The 20,457-nt window shown below is 48.4% G+C and overlaps 1 protein-coding gene across 3 annotated transcripts; it reads left to right on the plus strand.

The window, feature by feature from the left end:
- On the plus strand, positions 1-20,245 carry Amer1 (APC membrane recruitment protein 1). Of its 3 annotated transcripts, none has more exons than XM_020183070.2 (2): positions 1-204; positions 12,223-20,245. In XM_020183070.2, the coding sequence occupies exon 2, from the start codon at positions 12,316-12,318 to the stop codon at positions 15,652-15,654; it is 3,339 nt and encodes a 1,112-aa protein (XP_020038659.1). In that variant the 5' UTR covers positions 1-204; positions 12,223-12,315; the 3' UTR covers positions 15,655-20,245. The 3 variants fall into 3 exon arrangements, with proteins under 3 accessions (XP_020038659.1, XP_073920474.1, XP_073920475.1); XM_074064373.1 differs by lacking the exon at positions 1-204 and adding an exon at positions 221-1,811; XM_074064374.1 differs by lacking the exon at positions 1-204 and adding an exon at positions 1,837-2,190.
- Positions 20,246-20,457: the final 212 nt, after the last annotated feature.

Genomic DNA, 20,457 nt, shown 5'->3' on the forward strand with positions numbered 1-20,457 from the left:
TGTAGCCGTGGAGTTCGGGGAAAGGGGGTATGGGGGAGCTCCCCGGAGCCTGGGGAAAGGGAGTCAGTGCAGGAGGTGACTGTAGCGGCGGTGGCGGCGGCGGCAGAAATAGTGGTGGCGGCGTTCTCTGCCGCAATCGAGGCTCCAGCCCTGGTCGCGACAGTGCAAGCAGACAATAACTGGGCTGGAAGCCGGACTGGCCGGGTAAGCTTTGCGCACAGCCTGGATCCTCCTCCTGCCGGCGGTAGGGTGCATTCCCGCGTGCTCAGCTCTGGTCGCTCGGAGGAGGGCACTAAGGGTTGGGCCAGTCCGGGCTGTTGGGTGCTTTCTCTTTCTTGGAATCCGCTTTGCGGACTGCCCACTGAGGGACCGAGCGGCCGTGAGTCCACTGGGCTCAGGCGACCACGGCCGGAGGTGGGGTGGGAAAAGCTGGCGGGCTTGCTTGGGCTATGCTTCTTGGGTTCTAAGGGCAGGCAGAGATGGGCCCACACGTGCTGCCGCGCAGTTCCGGGAGGGGCACCGCTAGCCTGCACCCCAAGCCATGCATTTGTAGGCTAGGAGCTCTGCAGCTTTGTTGTCGTACATTTGCTGGAACAGCTGTGTTACGCGAGTACGGTTCCCTGCGGCCCTGTTGCGGCCCCTCCCCTCTGCTGCGCATCTCCAGCTCTTCCTCTCTGCAGACTAAGCCCGCGTGCTAGCTTGGGCCAGAACAGAGACTGGCTTTATCGTGAATTAGGATATTCACACTGTGGCGTACCACAAAGGAGCTCAATGGGCTTGTGGATTCCTGCTTCCCCTTGGAACCTTGGCCCTATGGCCTCAACCAGCCTCATCCCCTCCTCCTGGGCCTCTAGGCGCGTCTGGCTTCCACCCCCGCCGGTAGGCGGGCGGATAGCAGGGCTCTTGCTGGTCCTTAGGTTAGAGCTGCAAGGCCGCTTTGTCTTCGCTCTACCCCTCATCTCCTCTTTTCCCCTTGGAGGGCACTGGCCCCGTTTTTCTCTCCAGACTCCCATTTAAAAATAGCAATAGGCACGATGTTGTGGGAGGATTTCCATGCCAGAGGCTGAGGGAATAATAAGGAACGCACCGTCTGTGTGTATGTGAGAGTGCTGGTGAGACAGCCAAACCCAACAACTTCTCAGTTACTTAAAATACCCAGCCCGCCAGGCTGCCGTCATTGTCTGCTGCAGACACTTCTGACACTGCCCCCCCGCCGTGGTTAGGGTCTCAACAGGCCAGACTCGCCACAGCAGGAGGCCCCAGGCAGCAGCTGGACTAGTCTCACAGAGCCGTCATCCCTTTGGCCAGGCTAGCCTTGGCTTGGGCCGTGGGGTCAAGGCTGCCTTGTCCCGCAGGCAAACACCTCCCTCTGCGGCTCTGCCCGCAGCAGCGTGGGCATGGGCAGGGCGGAGGGCACTGCGCTGTTGGACTCACCGCCCCAACCCCGAGATTCCAGCCTAACCCCACCACCCTCCCAGTGTAGCTTCCCCCCACCCCCGTTGGGCCCCACCCACTGCACCGCCCTGCGCCTCTGGCAGTGGGCTGTCCAGGCCTTCCTGAGGAACTGGAGAGAGGGAGTGACCGAGGGGCTTGGCTGGCTCTTCTTAGACCTTTGATCAACCTATGAGAGTGGAGAGCTCTGTGAGTTGCAAGGCCCAGGCAAAGCCTGAGCACCTTTGAGGTGGAACAATAAGACTCAGCAAATCTCTTAATTGGAGGAAAGCTAGCTTGGGATCTTTTTGATACCAGCCAAGACTGCAGTTACCACACTACAACATTACAGTCACCTCCTACATTGACCAGGCCACAAGGTAAACCTCTACTTGCAGCTGGGCATCTCTAGCCCAGGGCTGGATCTGCCCTCTTCCTTGGCCTAAATACAATGCCACCTAATGTACCTACTCTGTTTTCTTTCCACATACTCAGACCCACTGCACTTATGCCTGTCCAAATCCTCTTCCTTCTCAGGCCCCAGTTTTCAGCCTACCTTCTTCATGGTGCCTTTCCTGCCAGCCATTTGCTACGCATGATGACCTCTCTGTCTCAGAACTCTTCTAGGGCTGCTTGCCTCTCATGGGCATTTTTGGGCTTAAATTATAATAGGAGGCAGACTATAATTAAGTTTCCCTTCCTCTGCCTTGTCTTCCTGATAACTTGAATGTCTGGGTTCTCTCAGAACCCCTCAGAAAAGTAAGTAAAACCTAACTTCAACCACAACCCTCTCAATACCTAGCAGTTAATGAATGCTCCAGAAGGACTTACTATCTTTGTAGAGTTTTTGAGAAGACCTTTACCCTTCCAACTTGTGCTTGCCCTGATCAAAAGAAAGTGACTTGTGAAATGGTTCTCAAGGCTCAGATATTTGCTGAGTATGCCTAATGTGGGTGGAGAAGGGGGTTGGGTTGCAACTATAATTAAAAAAATCATGATATGTCCCTTCAACAACAATCTCAAGGTCTGGACTGGTCAGACCCTCGACTTCGCATACCTTTGGTTGCTGATTCCTGAGCCTAGAGGCAAACTGCCATGGAGAGAATTGAGAGATCTGTATATTCAGGGGTATCAATCTGGGAAGCTGACAGAAAGTAGAGGAGTTTGGTAAGAAAGGGGTAAGCAAAATTAGAAATGGGAGGGGGTGGCTGGCAGGCGGGGTGAGTGAGGTGAGTTTGGTTGAGATAGTGTGGCTCAGAGGTAGAGAAGAGGTTGGGGCCAGGTGGTGGAATGGTGAACCAATCCTTTTGGAGAAAGGGGACATTGAATAGTGGGGGCTGGGGGCTGGTATTTTTTTGTGTATAAATATGCTGTGAAAAAAGAGGATTTTTGAAAAGGTTTTAAAATGGGCTCTTAGTAAGGAATTGGAAACATGCTTCAAGTCAGGTAGGTAAGAGGCCACCCCTAGATTTGGAAATAGAGGTGGGGGTAGGTTATCTCCAGAGAGAAGTTTCAGTATATCAGGCTCTCTGCCTCAGTTTCCCTTGCTGAGGCAAATGGGGGAACCTGGACTTAAATACTCATGTGGTGGGGGCTGAAAAGTCTCCTCCAGGTTTCTGAAGAGGCCCTTCCTCTCAGCTAAGCAGGCCTTTGTAGAGCACCAGTTCCAAATCCTGTGTTTATGGATGGGAATCCTGAGCCTTCAAAAGCAACAGGACCTTTCTTAAGGCCACTGTTATTTATGGATTTGCTATTGCCTCCTGTGTAGTGACTCGTAAGTTGTGTTCCATGGTCTCAAGTGGCCTCCACTCAATGCAGCTCTCAATAGCCACTCCCTCCTCTCACCTTTTCCATTCTCCAAGAGTGAAAGTGAGCTGAGTTAACTTGGGAGCTGCATCTGGGGAACCCATCACCCCTTTCATGTCTTTTTTGCTTCATGGTCTTACTCTGCAGCCTGTTGGGGGCTGAAAATTTCAGAAGGAGGTGAGTGAGTTGTAAAAAGTTGACCATCTAATGATTGCCACCTAAGTATAGTGGAAGTGTTAAAAATTCCTCAAGAACAGTTATATTTACACTTTCAGAAAGTGTGTATTGGGGAAACAGCCCATTGGGAATGAGAGGAATAGCAGCAAGACTGGAAGGCCACAGCTTCCTTGAAGAACCAAAAAGAGGAGAAGGGGTTTCCAGCTTCCTCATTTAATAGATTGGCTACCTGAGAGTAGAAGAGGGTACGCCTGATGTTATTCTAGCAATTTCTTTGCTTCAAATCCTGTGTAGGCAGAGATAATAAACTAGATGATAAAGGTTAAACCTCCAGAGAAGGTATTTCCTAGTCTTCCTTTGTCACTCATTCCTGGCTCATTCATGCTACAAGTTAAACCTTGCATGCATATATGTGTGTGTGTGTGTGTGTTGGGAGGTGGAGTTGAATGCAGCTGCCTACCCTTGCTCTTCTGCTTAACAATCCCTTGGAGATTTCACAGGCACTAAACCTCTTCCCCCCAACTTCTGTTCTCTGAATTAAATAATCACAGAGTCTTTCATCTCTACTGCTTGTCTTTTTTTTCAAACCTATACATGTGTAAGCATATCTCCAGCAAGGCAGGCAGGTAAACCAGAACCCTGTAGAAGTGCAGGTGCCAGCTGAATTGAGGGTGCATTGCTCCCTTACTTCTCCTTTGGGGATTAAGGGAAAATATGGACAATGAGAAAATAGCCGTAGGGAGCCTGGTATGATCAGAGGCAGACATACTGGTGCTATAGGGGTCTTTGTGACACTTTGATCTTCATTTCTTGTTGTGGAGCCTTCATTGCTTTTATCTCCTACAGGGTTTTTTCCCCTGTTGGGCTTCCAAACAATACTCCTTAGCCTTCTCTCCTCCTATGCTCAGCCCTCCCTGCTGAGAGGGCTGGGCCAGGCCAATTCAAGTTCTCCTTCTTTCTGGATATATTGGGAATACAAGGCAAGCCTACTGCATTTTGAAAGAGTAAAATGTTAGGGCTAGTGTGAGGAGTGAGGCTGGGCCACAGTGCACCTCTGTCTTCCAGTGGTGGAGTGGGCTCAGCCGATAAGTATCTAGGCATCCTAGTACGCCCTCAGACCCTCCAAAGTCAACCTAGTGGCCCCCATCATGCCTCCTGACTCAGAAGCCACTAGAAAATTTAACACAGTACCATTCTCCTCCAGTCTCTTAGGGCAACCTGAGCCATATGGATCCTCTGGCCCAATCTCCCATTTCTAGATGGGGACTGAGGTCCAGAACATGGAAAGGGATTTTCCCAAGGATTCATATAAATCTGAAGTACCTGACCCCCAATTCAAGGTTTCTTCTTCAAAGTACACTCTCCTTATCCCCTCCCAAGCTTCAAGTTTCTGCACTCGGTTTTCCACACAGTAGAGGGGAGTGGCTACATAGGAAAGTTGGGGGTAGCTATTGTTCCATTGTCCCAGTTACTCCTCTGCAGGCTTTCCCTAGCTGCACTGAGGTTAGCTCCTCTCTTATTCATCTGAATGGGGGAAGGAGGTGAATTCTGTCTGTGATCTTGCCTTTGCTGGGTTAGGACTGACTGACACAGTGGAAGCCTACACAGGCATTCATTGTACCTACTTTGGATATTCTCTAAGGAGACTTGGAAGACTGAGAGGGGAGTGGCAAGTAAGTGGCTCTCGAAGCCCCTGTTCAAGGTGCATCAGGAAGACTTCCCTGGGTTGGGGGTATGGCTCAATTGTAGAGCATTTTCTAGCATGTTCATGCCCTGGGTTTGATCCTCAGCACTGCAAAAACAAAGAAAGGAAAAACCACAAAAAAAAAAACTAGGTAAGCCCATATCTAGGAAGAGGCTGTGTCTGGGTGACTGCAACTCCCTGCTGGAGAAAAACCCCTGCATGTTTGGAGCAGAGAGGTGAGGCTGAGAAACCTGCAAGGGGCATGTAGGGAAAGCAAGCCTTGAAGGTCAGGCAAAGGGCTTTGGCCCTGATCCTGTAGGCAATGCGGAATAATTTGGTAAGTAGAGGAGTGATGCACTGAAAATCAGGATCGTAAGAAAATGAATCTGGCAAGGGTGTGCAGGATGGGAGGGGGAGGCAAGGGGCGGGATTTCAGTTGCAGCAGGGAGGGACTAGAGGGAGCTCAGCTGAGAGGCTTGTGTCATCTTCAGAGGACATGGGGTGGGAACTGAGGAGCTAGAGAGGAGAAGGTGACTGCAAGCAGCCTCATCACAATGGCCCTTTATTGAATATCTGCTCCATGCCTTGTAATCAATTGCCTTTACATTGATCATCTTTAATCCTTACCACGATCCTGCATGGTAGGTAGCATTTTCTTCATTTTACAGGTAAAACATTTCTGCATTAGAGGTTGGGCCACTTTCTTACATTTATGTATCTGTAAGGGATGAAACTGGCATTCTAGTTTCAGGCTGACAAACTCCAGCTGAACTAATACTTTTTGAGCTTCGGCTGTGTAATAGATGTGGTCACTGTAAGATGAAGGAGGGTTCATTTGTGAGAGAAGAATAGATAGACTGAGGCCTGCCAAGACAGATTAAGCAAGGCTGAGTATGTGAACAAGTCAAGTGAAGGGCTAATGGAAGAATAGGGACAGGGAGAGAAGGCTGCTGCATCTGAAGTTGGCAAAATGCCCCCAGGAGAGGAGGTTCCCTTCAGCAGGAAGGCTACAAATTAGAGAGGGATGGATATAGGAGTAGCCTCTACTGCTACACCAAAGGGTATGAAGCTAGACAGCCCTTCCTTCAGGCCATGAACAGTTTTGAAAGCAGGCCTCTGCTATAGGCTTTAGAAATGTATTATTCAAGTTCCAGATCATCTTAGAGGTCATCCTCTTTAAATAGATCTAATTCTGCATCTTTGTCTACGTAGGTAGCTTTCTATTTGAGACTTTTTCGGGCCCCTCAAACTTACCCCTCAAGAAAAAGGGGAGCAGAGGATATGGTTGCTGATGAGAGTGGCTGGGTTGTCAGCCTTGGATTCTGAAGTCAGCAGGCTTTCTGGAATGTGGAGCCAAAACAGCAGCAGCCAGTGAGGACTGGAAATGCTGCAGGAGAAGCTCAGCTGGTCTGAACAGGGTAGGATGGCAGGGTTAGCTGATGGCTCTTGCAGGTGTGAGGGGACCTTCACAATCCTGACTTAGTCTTCCTCCTTTAATTGGGGCATGCATAGTACACCAGAGTAGCACAAAATTGGAACTTAAGCTTTTGTGGCTCTGGCATGATCCCATTGGGTTGCCTTGGACAAGTCTTTTCCCAAGCTTAGCTACAGTTTCATTCTCCTTTACAAGGAGACATCCCCCACCAGGCTGGATTAATGGGTGGTTAGGAAGGGCCAGTGGAGCCATGGGAGGTAGAGAGTGCTTTGTAAATTGGTAGGTACAAAAAGTGAATGAAGGATGTCTTGATTTGCATTTCCTATGATCTTGGTACTTAAGCTGAATTTGCAGTTTTGATCTTTTTGGTCTGGACTTGAGAACCTACCTAGTAGAAATTTCCAGATGATCCACAGATATTAGCCACCAACTGACTCTTGTGGGAGGGGGGCCCCTGAACACTAAAAGTTGGCTAAATGATCAAATAAACCTGTGGGATGGCGATCATCCTCACTTACCTTTTGGAAAAACAGAAGGCCAAGGAGGTTTAGGTCTTACTCATAGAGCCTTGGGAAGCACCACCCTGATTGAGGTGTTTTTACTGCTAGAAATTTTCCAATGGTAGTTGGAATAAATTTAATAAAAGTTGATATAATGTTTTGAGCTTCTGCTATGTAGTGCATTTTATTTGGTACTATGTATACATTGCTTTTGTTGCTTATAATTGCCTTTAAGATGTAGGCACTGTCAATAGCCTCATCTTACAATAAACATGTGAAATAACTTGCTGAATTTTCCCTAGCAGGGCAGAGCTGATTCCAGTGCAGAACTGGCTGGCTCTCTAGGGGGAATAGACTACCCATCTCACTGTTCCTTCCTTACTCTCCCTCCTTAACCTAGAGAAGGGCAGGATGGGCCAGGAGTGGAACTTGGCCTCCAGAGAGACTGCTTGGAACAGGGCCTGAGAACTGCATCTGGTCAAGGCCATGACTCTGGAGCTATTGCATAATTCCACATACTTTTTTCTTCGCTGAACTCAGCCTTCCCTAAGTTGGCTAAGTTGGCTGTTTCTTCCTCTCAAGAAGGGTCTCTGGGGCAGGTTTGTGGCTGGTCTTCTGCCTATTTTTTGAGTGGAGGGGAGAAGGAAGGAGCTCTTTCCTAGGAGCCATCTTTCCACTTGTCCCATACTGGCCTGAGGCTGGCCCTGGGAGTTGGGATGACCCCACCGTTTTCTACCACCACTTATTCCCTGCAGCTGCTGTAGCTAGTGACCCCTATCAGGGACCACAAAGTAGTGTGGGAGGGGTTCCTTTACCCACCAATCCACGTGAAACTTAGCAGGTCACACTGATTAAGAAATCTGAGGAGCCTGGCACTGGTGACTCACACCTATAATCCTAGCAACTTAGGAAGCAGAGATCAGGAGGTTCTTGGTTTGAAGCCAGCCCGGGCAAATAGTTTGCTAGACCCTATTTCAAAAATACCTAACATAAAATGGGCTGGTGGAGTGGCTCAAGGTGTATGCCCCGAGTTCAAGCCCTGGTAGGAAGGTTGTGGGACTTTGTGTTTGGCAGAACCACTTTCTTGGCAGGAGCCCAATGAGAAGCCAACTGCATTCTAGGGTAGCTGCAGAGTCTCTCCCTTGCTGTCCCTTTTGTTTTCTGCTGTAGCTCTCTCTTTTGGTGAGCTCTTGTGATCTTAAGTCAAGGCAGCATACCCCATTGAGAAAGAACAGTTTGGGGACCTAGCGGGTTAGTCGGAGAACCAAGGGACCTGTAGTGGAAGGAGGTACCTAGGTGGGGCCAGGTTAGGGGCCTGCCAGCTGTGGGAGACTCCTGTTACTCTCCTCATTGTTTTTTTGGAGTGGGGCATGAGTGTCTCTGGGGGGCATGGCTCTGGGAGGGACATGGCAAGAGACAGATGGTGAGAGATGAAATTTCAAAGCTGATCCTTGTCAGCAAAGATGACCCTAGACCTTGTTAGAAGGAGGACTGGAATTGGGAGAGGAGAATCTCCATCCTAGGGACATGACCTTGCCTAGTTCATCCACCCCTGTTACATACAATACAGCAGGCTTTTAAAAACTGCTCTTAGTAGAAGATTTTGTATGGATCCACAAATATCTTTAAAAATCCCCTGGCTCCCCCTCAGCATGGTGAATGGCTTTCCCACATAAGCAATCTTATACTAATGGTCTCCTGCTTCCTTAGAAATTGGATTCTGACTTAGAAGGTAATAATGATGATGATAATAACAGTAACATTAATGTCGATCTTTTTGTTTTATGCTGTATAGTTTACAAAGTGGTTTTTGGTGTCCCTTATGGCATGTAACCCTCCCTCCACTGCACTTGGACTAGGGAGGTAGGGGGATGAGGAGAGTAGCTATTTTGATCTAAAAATAACACACAATTATCTAGAGCTCAGTGGGCTACTTTGACTTGTTCAGGGACCCCCTGGCAGATTGGAGGCTGCCATAGTTTGAACTCTAGCCCTGTGGCCCATGACTCCTTCCACAACACTGAAGCTTTCTGTGGCAGGGAAGGGGACAATGAAGATTGGTGGTGGACTGGCCTCTACTGCCAAGTAGCATAGTAGCAAGGTCAAGAGAAGGCCCAAAAGGTTTGCCCTCCAGCTAGGGCATCCAGGTTCTGGAAAGTAGCCCTGTCTGTGATTCAATTTACTTGATTCCTCTGTTCCCAAGAACTCCAGCTTCAAACCCAGCTGGGCAAGTCAGCTTTTGATTCATAAGGATGTCTAGGCCAATGAAGTTTTTCACTTGGCGCCTAGGTCTTCCTTGAGGCCCAGTCACACTTACTAGCCTCACCTACCCCTTCTAGATCACTACAATTTCCATTCCCTACTGCCTGACAAAGCCCAAAGTATGGAATGCCTCTTCTGATGTTTCCTCCTCCTCCTCCTCCTGAAGGCAGATCTTCTGAGCCCACAGAGTATCTTCTTTCATATTTATCCTTGGGTATGATAATGGGGTATAAAGAATGATACCTCACTACTCAGTTTAAGAAATAGCAGGGGCTCTTCATTCAGGCCTAGACCATATTGTGCCTTCACAATGTGACATATAGGACTCTCTCCCTGTTAGCCTAGGAGCTCCCTAAAAGCAATGAGTTGGTGTCCCCTTCTTGGCTTGCTCTGTAGCACTGAGCTCAGTGCCTGCCACTTATTGAATGTTGAGGAGAGGGTTTTTTTAATATGCCACAGAGGAGAACACAATTTCCAAACAATTCTACTACTGCTACCTACCCCCATTCCCAACACCATAAAGAACCCTGTCAGTAATTTCATGGCTGAGGTAAAAACATCAGTCCTATAGATAAGGGATTCAGATAGATGATAAGGCCTGTATACCCATTGGACCATGGGGCAGAGAACTCTATATATATGATCATGTTTAGGGGTGAGGAGTGCTGTCTACTGCAGGGCTGAGTTGAAACACATGACAGTTCAGATCTTTGCAGTGAGGGGATCAGATGTGCTTTTTTCTGCATAACCAAACATCATCTTGCTACAACTGTAAAATTCAGTTCTGCAGAGTGCCCTTTATGGAAGCTTGGATCACACTGATGATTCAACTGTCAAGTCAAGCAAGGCACCAGGCACAAAATTAATGTTTGGAAGACAGGACCTGGTACTCCAGGAGAAATTTCTCTAATGAGGTCAGAGGGCTAGAGGGCTATAATATAGCTGCCAGCCTCTCTCCACCTCCACCCCCCAGTGCTGGTCCACAGTCTTCCACTGCAGGTAAATGTGTGAGTCTTAACTACTGTAGCAACCAACCACAGGATTGGTATGCTGGCCAGCTGTTTCCAGGACTACAGCAGCAGTCTCTCCTCTCTCTCTCTCTCTCTTCTTCCTTCCCTTTCTCCTTTCCTCCTCTCTCTTCTCCTTCTCTCCCTTTATCCCTCTCCCTTCTGTTGATCATATTCTTTTACTCCCAGCAGCTGTTCTGGCTCCCCTCTCCACCTTAGATCCCTCCATCTGCTCTTAGTCACAGTGGTGAGGGACTTTCCAGGGAAGGGTCACTGGTTTTTTGCAGGATGATCATGATCTAGCTGTTGACTGGCTACAGGCATTGGAGTATACCAGACCTGTCGGGTGGAAGGATGGGAAAGGGTGTTGGGGTGGGTGGTATTAACCCTTCTTTTTATTCCTTCTCTGTTGGCACTTGGATGTTGGAGGATTGGAGCCTAGACCAGAAGGGTGTGGGTCACACCAGGTTTACTTTTTTTTTAATGGGACTGGGGTTTTAATTCAGGACTGTGCTTATAGAGCAGGCACTCTACTGCTTGAGCCTCACTGCCAGTTTATTTTGCTCTGGTTATTTTTGAGATGGGGTTTTGTAAACTGTTTGCCCAATCTGGTCTTGAACTGTGATCCTCCTGGTCTCAGCCTCGCAAGTAGCTAGGATTACAGGCATGAGCTATCAGCGCCTGATCAGGTATATTTAATTTAAAAAGCTATTGAGAGCCTGTCTTCTAGACCAGGAACATGAGTCATGTAAAGTAGTGCCTTTGAGTTCCTTTCCTACACAGGGACCGAGATGAGGGACAAAATGAAAGGAGGGGAGTAGAGAGAAATCTGCTTTGTGTTTCTAAAGTGGAATCTGGGGATTCCATTTGCTAAGGGCAATATTAAAAATCTCTTCAGCAGGACAATCAATAAAGAGTCTGACCTAGACCCATCCCTCATATAACCTCTGCAAGGGGGAGGTTTTGGTGTCCTCTTGGCTAGAGGATTCAGAAACCTAAAGAATATCCTTCCTGAACCCACTGTGTCAGTTTAATGAGTCCTGCAATGCAGTCCTGGTCTGCAAGTCTGTGAGGCTCTTTTTCTGGGGTTCTGAAGATTTAAGCATGGTCCTGAGGGCAATTTAAGGAGCCATTGGGTAGGTCTGCTTTTCTTCCTAACCCCAGAAAAAAATGTCAGTTAGAACCCAAGCTAATGTGAAATTGATGTCCGGATCTAGTAGAACCCAGTGAGGACTTAATAAGCTATTTTGCCACATGCTTCTTAAAAATTCCATGTTAAGTCCAGGCACAGTGATACACATCTATAGTCCTAGCTACATGGGAGATGTAAATGGGAGGATTGCAGTTCAGTCTGGCGAGAGCAAAAATGAGAGACCCTATTCAAACATAACCTAAAGCAAAAAGGGCTGGGAGTGTGGCTCAAGTGATAGAGCACCAGCCTAGTAAGCACAAGGCCCTGAATTCAAACTCCAGTACTGCCCCCCCACACACCCTCTCCCCCTCAAAAAAATTCTGTGATGCTAGAGCCAACCTTCCTCTTGCTTTGTGTGTTTCTGCCCCGCTCTGGTAATTGAAAAAAGACCCAGCTCCACTGGGTCTTTCACACATCTGCAGTTCACCCTGTCCAGTGCTCCCCTGAGCTTATGATAGCCTGAAGGGAGTAGACTGATGAAGGGCACATCTGGTGAGAGCTGCCTGTTGCTCAGTGTAGAATTTTGCTGCCTTGAGGCCCAGAGGGGGCTGGCCCAGCAAGCCAAGCAGCATATGGAGTGAATTAAGGTTGCCCCCACATTTTCCTTTACATTGTTGGTGTGTCTACTCAAGCCTAAGACCACAGATAACCTGTCAAAACAAACCCAAGCTAAGGTGCTTGCTCACCAGTATCTGTCCCTCTGTCTTTGTTTCTCTTATCTCCTCCAGACTCCACTGTGATGCTTCCTGACTGATGATGTTATAACAGCACCTGGAATCCCGAGGCTGCATTACCAGCTGTATCTGAGTTTTCCCATCACCATGGAGCCCCGAAAGGATGAAACTCTTCAGACCAAGGGAACGGCAGCCTCTGGAGATACCCAGGACCAAGGGTCAGAGAAAGGAGCCAAGAACAAGGCAGCTGAGACAACAGAAGGGTCAACATCAGAGCCACCCTCATCTGGCCCAGGTAGACTGAAGAAAACTGCCATGAAACTCTTTGGTGGCAAGAAGGGAATCTGTACTCTGCCTAGTTTCTTTGGAGGAGGACGAAGCAAATGTTCTGGGAAAGGCAGCTCCAAGAAGGGTCTAAACAAGAGCAAGACCCATTATGGCCTGAGCGAAGCAGCCTGTCCTGAAGATGTTGTCAGTGAAGGAACTGAGTTCTCCCTACCTTTGCCCAAGTCACCCTGCCTATTTCCCAGTTCTCGGAGTGACCATGGGGCTTTGGAGACAGGTTCCAGATATAAGCTATCTGTAGCTGGAACCACAGAGAGGGCTAGAGCTGAGAAGGTACTCTCTCTGCCCAAGCCAAAGAAAGGCCTAAAAGGCTTTTTTAGCAGTATCCGCCGTCACCGAAAAAGCAAGATTACTGGGACTGAGCAAAGTCAGCCAGGGGCAAAGGGGCCTGAGAATGCCAGAGACAGGTCTCATGAGCATGTGAGCTCAGCTCCTGTACCTTGCTCTGATGAGATTTTCCCAGCCAAAATGGAAAGTACCAAACCCCAAGATGCCCCTGGACCAAAAATTTCTCCATCACCAGAACCTTCTCCACCAGCTACTGAAAAGATGGCTTGTAAAAATCCAGAACAACTAACAGGGACCTCAACACTTATGCAACCCAAGCCTGCTACTGAAGCCAGTAGCCTAGAGGATCCACACACTCTGGAAACAAGGGAGAAGGTGGTGGCAGGAGAGGTAAATCCACCCAATGGCCCTGTGGGGGATCAACTGAGCCTCCTATTTGGGGATGTCACATCCCTGAAGAGCTTTGACTCATTGACAGGTTGTGGTGACATTATAGCAGAACAGGACATGGACAGTATGACAGACAGCATGGCCTCTGGGGGCCAGAGGGCCAACCGAGATGGGACCAAGCGAAGTTCCTGCCTGGTGACCTACCAAGGAGGTGGGGAGGAGATGGCCTTGCCAGATGATGATGACGAGGAAGAGGAGGAAGAAGAGGAAGTGGAACTAGAGGAGGAAGAAGAGGAGGTCAAAGAAGAGGAAGAAGGGGATGATGACTTAGAATATCTGTGGGCCAGCGCCCAGATGTACCCAAGGCCCAATTTGAACCTGGGTTACCATCCCACCACATCCCCAGGCCACCATGGCTACATGCTTCTTGATCCAGTTCCATCTTATTCTGGGGAACTTTTGACCCCTCAGAGTGACCAACAAGAATCTGCTCCTAATAGTGATGAAGGTTATTATGATTCTGCCACACCTGGATTTGAGGACGACTCAGGTGAGGCCCTGGGGCTTGTCCACAGGGATTGTTTACCCAGAGACAGCTATAGTGGAGATGCCCTTTATGAGTTCTATGAGCCAGATGGCAGTCTTGAGAACTCTCCACCTGGGGATGACTGCCTTTATGATCTCCAGGGTCGCAGCTCTGAGGTGTTTGATCCCTTCTTGAACTTTGAGTCCTTTTCTTCCTCTCGGCCCCCAGGGGCAATGGAGACAGAGGAAGAACGGCTAGTGACCATCCAAAAACAATTGTTGTATTGGGAGCTTCGGAGGGAGCAGCTTGAGGCTCGGGAGGCTCGTGCTAGAGAGGCCCACACCAGGGAGGCCTATACCCGAGAATCTCATGCCAGGGAGGCCTATGCCCGAGAGGTCCACACTCGAGAAAGTCATGCCAGGGAGGTCCGAACCCGAGAAACCCAAGCCCGTGAGGTTCATGCTCAAGAGGGTCAAGTCCGAGAGGGCCAGACCCAACAAGAGAAGCCCATTTTGGAGTATCAGATGAGGCCCTTAGGGCCATCAGTGATGGGCCTGGTGGCAGGGACATCAGGAGCTTCTCAGTCTTCCCACCGGGGAACCACCTCAGCATTCCCTGCCACTTCAAGTAGTGAACCAGACTGGCGGGATTTTCGTCCTCTGGAGAAGCGTTTTGAGGGAATCTGTTCCAAGAAAGATCAAAGTACCTGTCTGATGCAGCTCTTCCAGAGTGATGCCATGTTTGAGCCAGACATGCAAGAAGCAAGTTTTGGAGGATCTCCAAGGAGGGCCTACCCTACTTACTCACCCCCTGAGGATCCAGAGGAAGAGGAGGATGGAAAGGAAGGGAATGCCACTGTGAGTTTTTCACAGGCTCTAGTGGAGTTCACCAGCAATGGAAACCTTTTTTCCAGCATGTCCTGCAGTTCTGATTCTGACTCGTCCTTCACTCAAAACCTCCCTGAGCTTCCTCCCATGGTAACATTTGACATTGCTGATGTAGAACGGGATGGAGAAGGCAAGTGTGAAGAAAATCCTGAGTTCCACAATGATGAAGACCTTGCAGCCTCCTTGGAAGCTTTTGAGCTGGGCTACTATCACAAACATGCCTTCAATAACTACCACAGCCGATTTTACCAAGGCCTGCCTTGGGGTGTGAGCAGCCTCCCTCGATACTTGGGACTACCTGGCATGCACCCTCAACCTCCACCTGCTGCTATGGCCCTCAACAGAAGGAGCCGCTCCCTTGATACTGCAGAGACGCTGGAGCTGGAGCTCTCCAGTTCGCACATGGCCCAAGGCTATCTGGAGTCTGATGAGCTTCAGGCTCAGCAGGAAGATTCAGATGAAGAAGAGGAAGGAGAATGGGGCCGAGACAGTCCCCTGTCCCTCTATACTGAACCCCCAGGGGCCTATGACTGGCCTTCCTGGGCTCCCTGTCCTCTTCCAGTGGGGCCAGGCCCTGCCTGGATAAGCCCCAGTCAGTTGGATGGGCCTTCCAGCCAGTTTCCATATGGGCAGGCAACATGTTGTTTACCTCCTGTTACCATGTCAGGACCAGAGTCAAGAGCTCCTGGGGAATCTGGGCCTCAGCTAATTCGACCTTCACACCTACCCCTGCCCATGGGCCCTTGCTATAACCTTCAGCCACAAGCCTCCCCAAGTGTGAGGGCCAGGCCTCGAGATGTGCTGCTGCAGGTTGATGAGCCCAGTTGTTCATCCAGTTCTGGAGGTTTTAGCCCTAGCCCTCTGTCCCAGGGCAAGCCTGTGGGCATCACCCATGGTATCCCTCAGCTACCCAAGGTTCGGTCTCAGCCCCTCCAGCCCCAGCCCTACAGGGCTTCCAGCCTTGACCTGTCAAAGGAGAGGGCAGAACAAGGTGCCTCTCTTCCCATCAGCTACTCCTCCACTGCCATGAATGGAAATGTAGTCAAGTAGTCATCACTGATTCTGGAGTGGAGACATGGGGCCTGAGCATGTGAATGGGAATGGGGTTGGGCAGAGGGGTGGGGGTGGGAGTTGTTGTTTAACTTGAAAATCCTTTTGGCCAAGGAAAACTCTCTGAGTTTTCACCTTTGTTTTTCTCCTTCCCTCTTCTGCCACCTATGGCCATGTTCAGCTCAAGTACATCTTCCCAGGGAGGCTGCTGCTACTGTGCTCCAGTTTTTGCTTTTGGGGTTTCTTCTTGTGACTCATAAATTGGGATAGCATAATTTTGTGCCTATTCCAGATGCCAAGTTAATGATTTTATACACACACACACACAAAATGCATCCTTAACACAGGCCCTTAGTGCCCCCTGTTCCCTCCCCCTAGTAAATGATGAACCACTGATGACCAGCCAAGTCTGGTGGGGGCTTGTTTGCTGTTAGCAATGTGAAGTTATGGTACAGACCCTCCCCATCCCCATTCCTTTTGGCCTTGACATAGCTGCCACTGTTACATCAGATGACTATAAGCTATTTGTCCCAGCTAGCTGTCCTTAGAGAGGGATCAAGCATGTGTCTCACTGCTTATTGCTGTGAACTTTGACATCATAACCAGATGGGGGCTTTTTAACCTGGCCTGCCATAATTTGAGTTGAAGACAAAAACACAAATCTCCTTAATGGAGTAATTAAATCTGTCCTTTTATAAGAAGAAGACTAAATAAGGTTTTGTGGTTCTATCTTGCACACTGACATAGTCTTTTTTTTCTTTTGGAACTGAGGTTTGAACTCAGGGCCTCATACTTGCTAGGCAAGTGCTCTACCACTCAAGCCACATTTCCAGCCCTGCCATAGTCTTGAACTCTGGAATGATAGGATTTTTTTCTTTCTTCTCTTAAGCCAACACTTTCAAATTTTCATTTTTTTCCTCTAAAGGGAGTTTTCATAATCTCATCACAAGGAACATGTTCCTTTATTTGAGATAAAGTAAGAGATGCAATCTAAATTGGGGCTTGGCTGCAGGGCTTCAGGTTTTTATTGGGTGGGTATAGGGGAAGGAAACAAAAAGGATTCATTTATCCCAGTCAGCAAGAGGAGATTTCAGATTGTGAAGCTTGAGGCAACCCAGCTTTTTAGAAGCTCCTTACCCTCCTGCCACAAGCCAAAATGTTCCCTAAGTCTTGCCCACCCCTTCATTTGGACACTAGAGTCTCTAGGCTTGCACTCCCAAGACAAGATACCAAAGGCATCTCAGCTGCTGTTCTGGGCTCTCCAAAGAGCTTTCATCTCCCAATTAGTATAATCAAAGGACCAGGCTTCTTGAGAGGAAAGACTGACACACCCTCACTCTGTCAAGCTACAGGACTATGATTTGCATGACAGTTGCAGCCCTTTATGAAATGGAATGTATAGCATCCTCCCATCTACATCCATGTGGTTTTCATGTTAAACTAGGTTGGAAATACTGGTGGAGAAGAGCTTACTGTCAGGAAAATATTGCAATGGGCTTTATCTTGCTAGACTCAACTGTTGTTAATCACCCATATGAGAGGTTCCTTTTAAATTTCTTTAGTGGAAGTGGCACGTAAAACATTTTTTGCCTGGATGTAGTGACCCAAATTATGATTCTTGCCTCTTATATCCCTTCCTCTATTTCCACCACTCAGCCATCATCATGTCTGTTAAGGGAAGAAGTCAACAAGGCTCTTGCCATTCCTGATTTATGGCAATTTACCTTGGAAACAGATGCTGTTGGCTCTCTGAGTCAAGGTGACTTTATTGGCAAACTGTCCCTTGGCCAGGGGATATAGGCACGCTGGTCTTTGCCACCATTTATCAGATTGGGATTGGCCCTGTGCCCCTCGTCAACAAGAGACGACCTTGCTGGTAGAAGTTATACCCATGAAAATAACCACATGAGTTTGCATGGCACCAGTGCCAAGGGATCTCAAGGGACCCAGACCAGCTCATCATGAAGAAATGCATCTGTCCTGGAGCTGGAGAATGAAAGAAGGTGAGGCAGGGCCTCCTTACCCCAATCACAGCATTCCAGGAGAGAAGTGCCCAGATTGTAACTATCTGGCTTCTTACCAAAGCTTCTCTGGGAGTGAGGCTGAAATTGTTCTGGATGTTTGTCAGGAAGTAAACCCTCACCAAATGCCTTTATAACAGGAGAAAACTCACCACTTGCTTCTTCCTTCAGGGCAGCTTGAGCTTCTGTCTGCATGTGGACATGCCATGGCAGGCAGTAGAGCTATCACCAGCCTCCATAGCCCAGTGAAGAAGGACCACCAGCCTATCTGGGAATAGGAAAAAGGTTGTTGGCCTTTGGGTAAGGGCTGAGAGCTGCCCTCAGGGTCAGGAGGGCAACAAGATGAACCCTCTGTAAGAGGAGCTGTCATAGCCCTGACATACTTTGTTGGGCTTTGAAAGGTCATACACCACAGAGTAGGACCTGGGACTGAATAAGAGTTCATGGCTTGGACAGCATCACAGCCTCTAAGTCCCTTCACTGCCCTGATTAGCCCAGGGTCAGGATTCACCACCAAAAGTGGGATGGTCAGGATATGTGGCTGCAGAAGCAGGCTCCTTTGAGTTGCTAGAGCTGAAAAGTTCATGACCAAATGCCAGCTGCATTCTAGAGAAGGAAGACTTGGCTGAGGATGTGGTAATGACAGCACAGGATGACAATGGGAAAGCCAACCAAGCTCCAGGCCTCTCTCTAAACAGGCTATGGCCAGATGAATAACATGTTTCAATTGCAAGGTCTTAGGAGGATGCCTTTGGATGTGACTTAAAAGGAAGATGTGACTTGAGAGAAAGTAGCTGCCCTCATCTTGCTACCCATTAGGCCTAAGTAGTAACAGATTTAAACCTTAGAATTCCCAGATGAGACTGGCCCTTTAAGGACCAGTGAATGTGGATAGGGAAGGCCACCTAGCAGGCCTCTCCCAGGCCAGGATGCCAGATTCTTGGTGCTTTAGAGTCTCTAAGAAAGCCCTGCCTTGGGGCCCTTCTGGCTTTAGCTTGGGTGCCAGGCCACAATCCTCCCAGGATAAAGGCTTTAATAAATACTAGTCTCCCTCCCTCTATCAGTGCTGTACAAAGGAGGGAAGTAGGTTTCCATACTCAGAGAGTGTGTGCTCTCATCCTACTGCCAGCAGCTTTCCCACCTATGCCAATGTCACCACCACACCTGCCCCCAGCCCCCAGGCTCACTTGCTAGGGGAGGCATGGAGGGTTTAGCAGGGAGACTTTCAAGTTTACCCATATGTATGTTGCATTCAAGTTGTTTTTAATATATATATCAAAATCAATTATCTATTTTTATATTGTTTGCATTTTATATTCATGGAAAACAATCTTTATCAATTGTTCTTTTCTGATATATTTTGTTTTTAAGTGGTGCTGTTTACAGTTTTAAAACAAAGATGACAGAAAAATCACTGCTGCTCGTGCAGAGGGCTGTCATCTCAACTGCCTAGGACCCTCCCTCTTTCCCCTCTCCTCTTCCTGCTGTTGTTCACACTGTTAGTTTCTCCACCACCACCCCCCACGGTAAGGACAGAAAAAGATGTCCAGGTACTGAAGATAAATGCCAAATGACTCAGGCACATGGATCCTGGTAGACAGCATGTTTTATAGCTTTATGTTTTTCTTTAGGACCCCTCATCCCCCGTGTGTAGACCTTCTAAGAGTACTCAAGCTTCTTTTTTTTTCCTTTTTGTATTTTGTGCTTCCATTTTGAAACTTAAAAGTGCAGATGTTGTACTATTTGTCATATTAGGTTCTCCAAAGGAGCATTTTGGGGACATTTTCCATCCAATGGGGAGGGCAAGGGGTTTAAACCATACCTCCTTTCCTCAAGAAGCTGAGGCAGACAGATGGCAATGATGCTTGAACCATCAAGAACTGATCATCTCGTTGAGGAAACCCTTACATGGGACTTTTCAGGAGCCCAGTAGATTGTGAAATTTGTCCAGAAGAGACATTGGGGAACTCCTTCACCCCTATTGCTGCTTTGGGGGACTCTATCCTCCTACTACCATTTCCCATCCCTCACCCTACTTTAGCTCACATGTGGATGGTACTCTGAGGAACAGTGACTGTCAGGTAATGGCTAGCCAGCCTGATCCTCCATTTTTTAATCCTATAGTCACTCCAAAGAAGAAAATCCACATGACATGTGTGAAGATTGGGCCTCTTAAGAGGTGGGGCTGTAATTATTATTCTTGTTACTATTGGTGCTTATTTTCCCTGTTGTATATGGGGAGGGGTGTGGAGGGAAAACAGGAATGTGTATTTAGGTCATGTTAAATAAAATGGCTGGGGGAAGGTGGGGGGGAATTAAAAGCAGCAGTACATCCTCACTCGGGGTGTAAGAGTGCTTTCTCAGTACAGAAAGGGGAAAGTGTCTGCTTGCTGTGCCTGAGCTTCCCCTTCCCCATTCCTAAGACATCACAGAACCACCCAGGTTGTGATCTTTCCACTCCTAGCTCTCATTGGCATTTAGATATTTTGATGCACTGCCTGTATGTTCCAATATATATTTCTTTTGATGAATGCTAATAAACTTCTGGGTTCTGGAGGGACCCCCAGTGACTAGAGGGGATTCTTGTGGTTTGTTGCACAGCAGCATTCCTGTGATCTGTGATTGGTAGATTTGCCCTTAAGGGATAATTGGAAAACCAAGAAGATGGCGGGGGGGGGGGGGGGGGCACCCAGCAGGGGAAATAAGCCTGAGCTGAAACTGAAAGTAGAAGAAACTCAGTTCTTCATTCCTTGCATCAAATTCTGTGTCTGTAAACTCTATC

The sequence above is a fragment of the Castor canadensis genome, chromosome X, assembly GCF_047511655.1.
Source record: "Castor canadensis chromosome X, mCasCan1.hap1v2, whole genome shotgun sequence".
NCBI classification, from domain to species: Eukaryota; Metazoa; Chordata; class Mammalia; order Rodentia; family Castoridae; genus Castor; species Castor canadensis.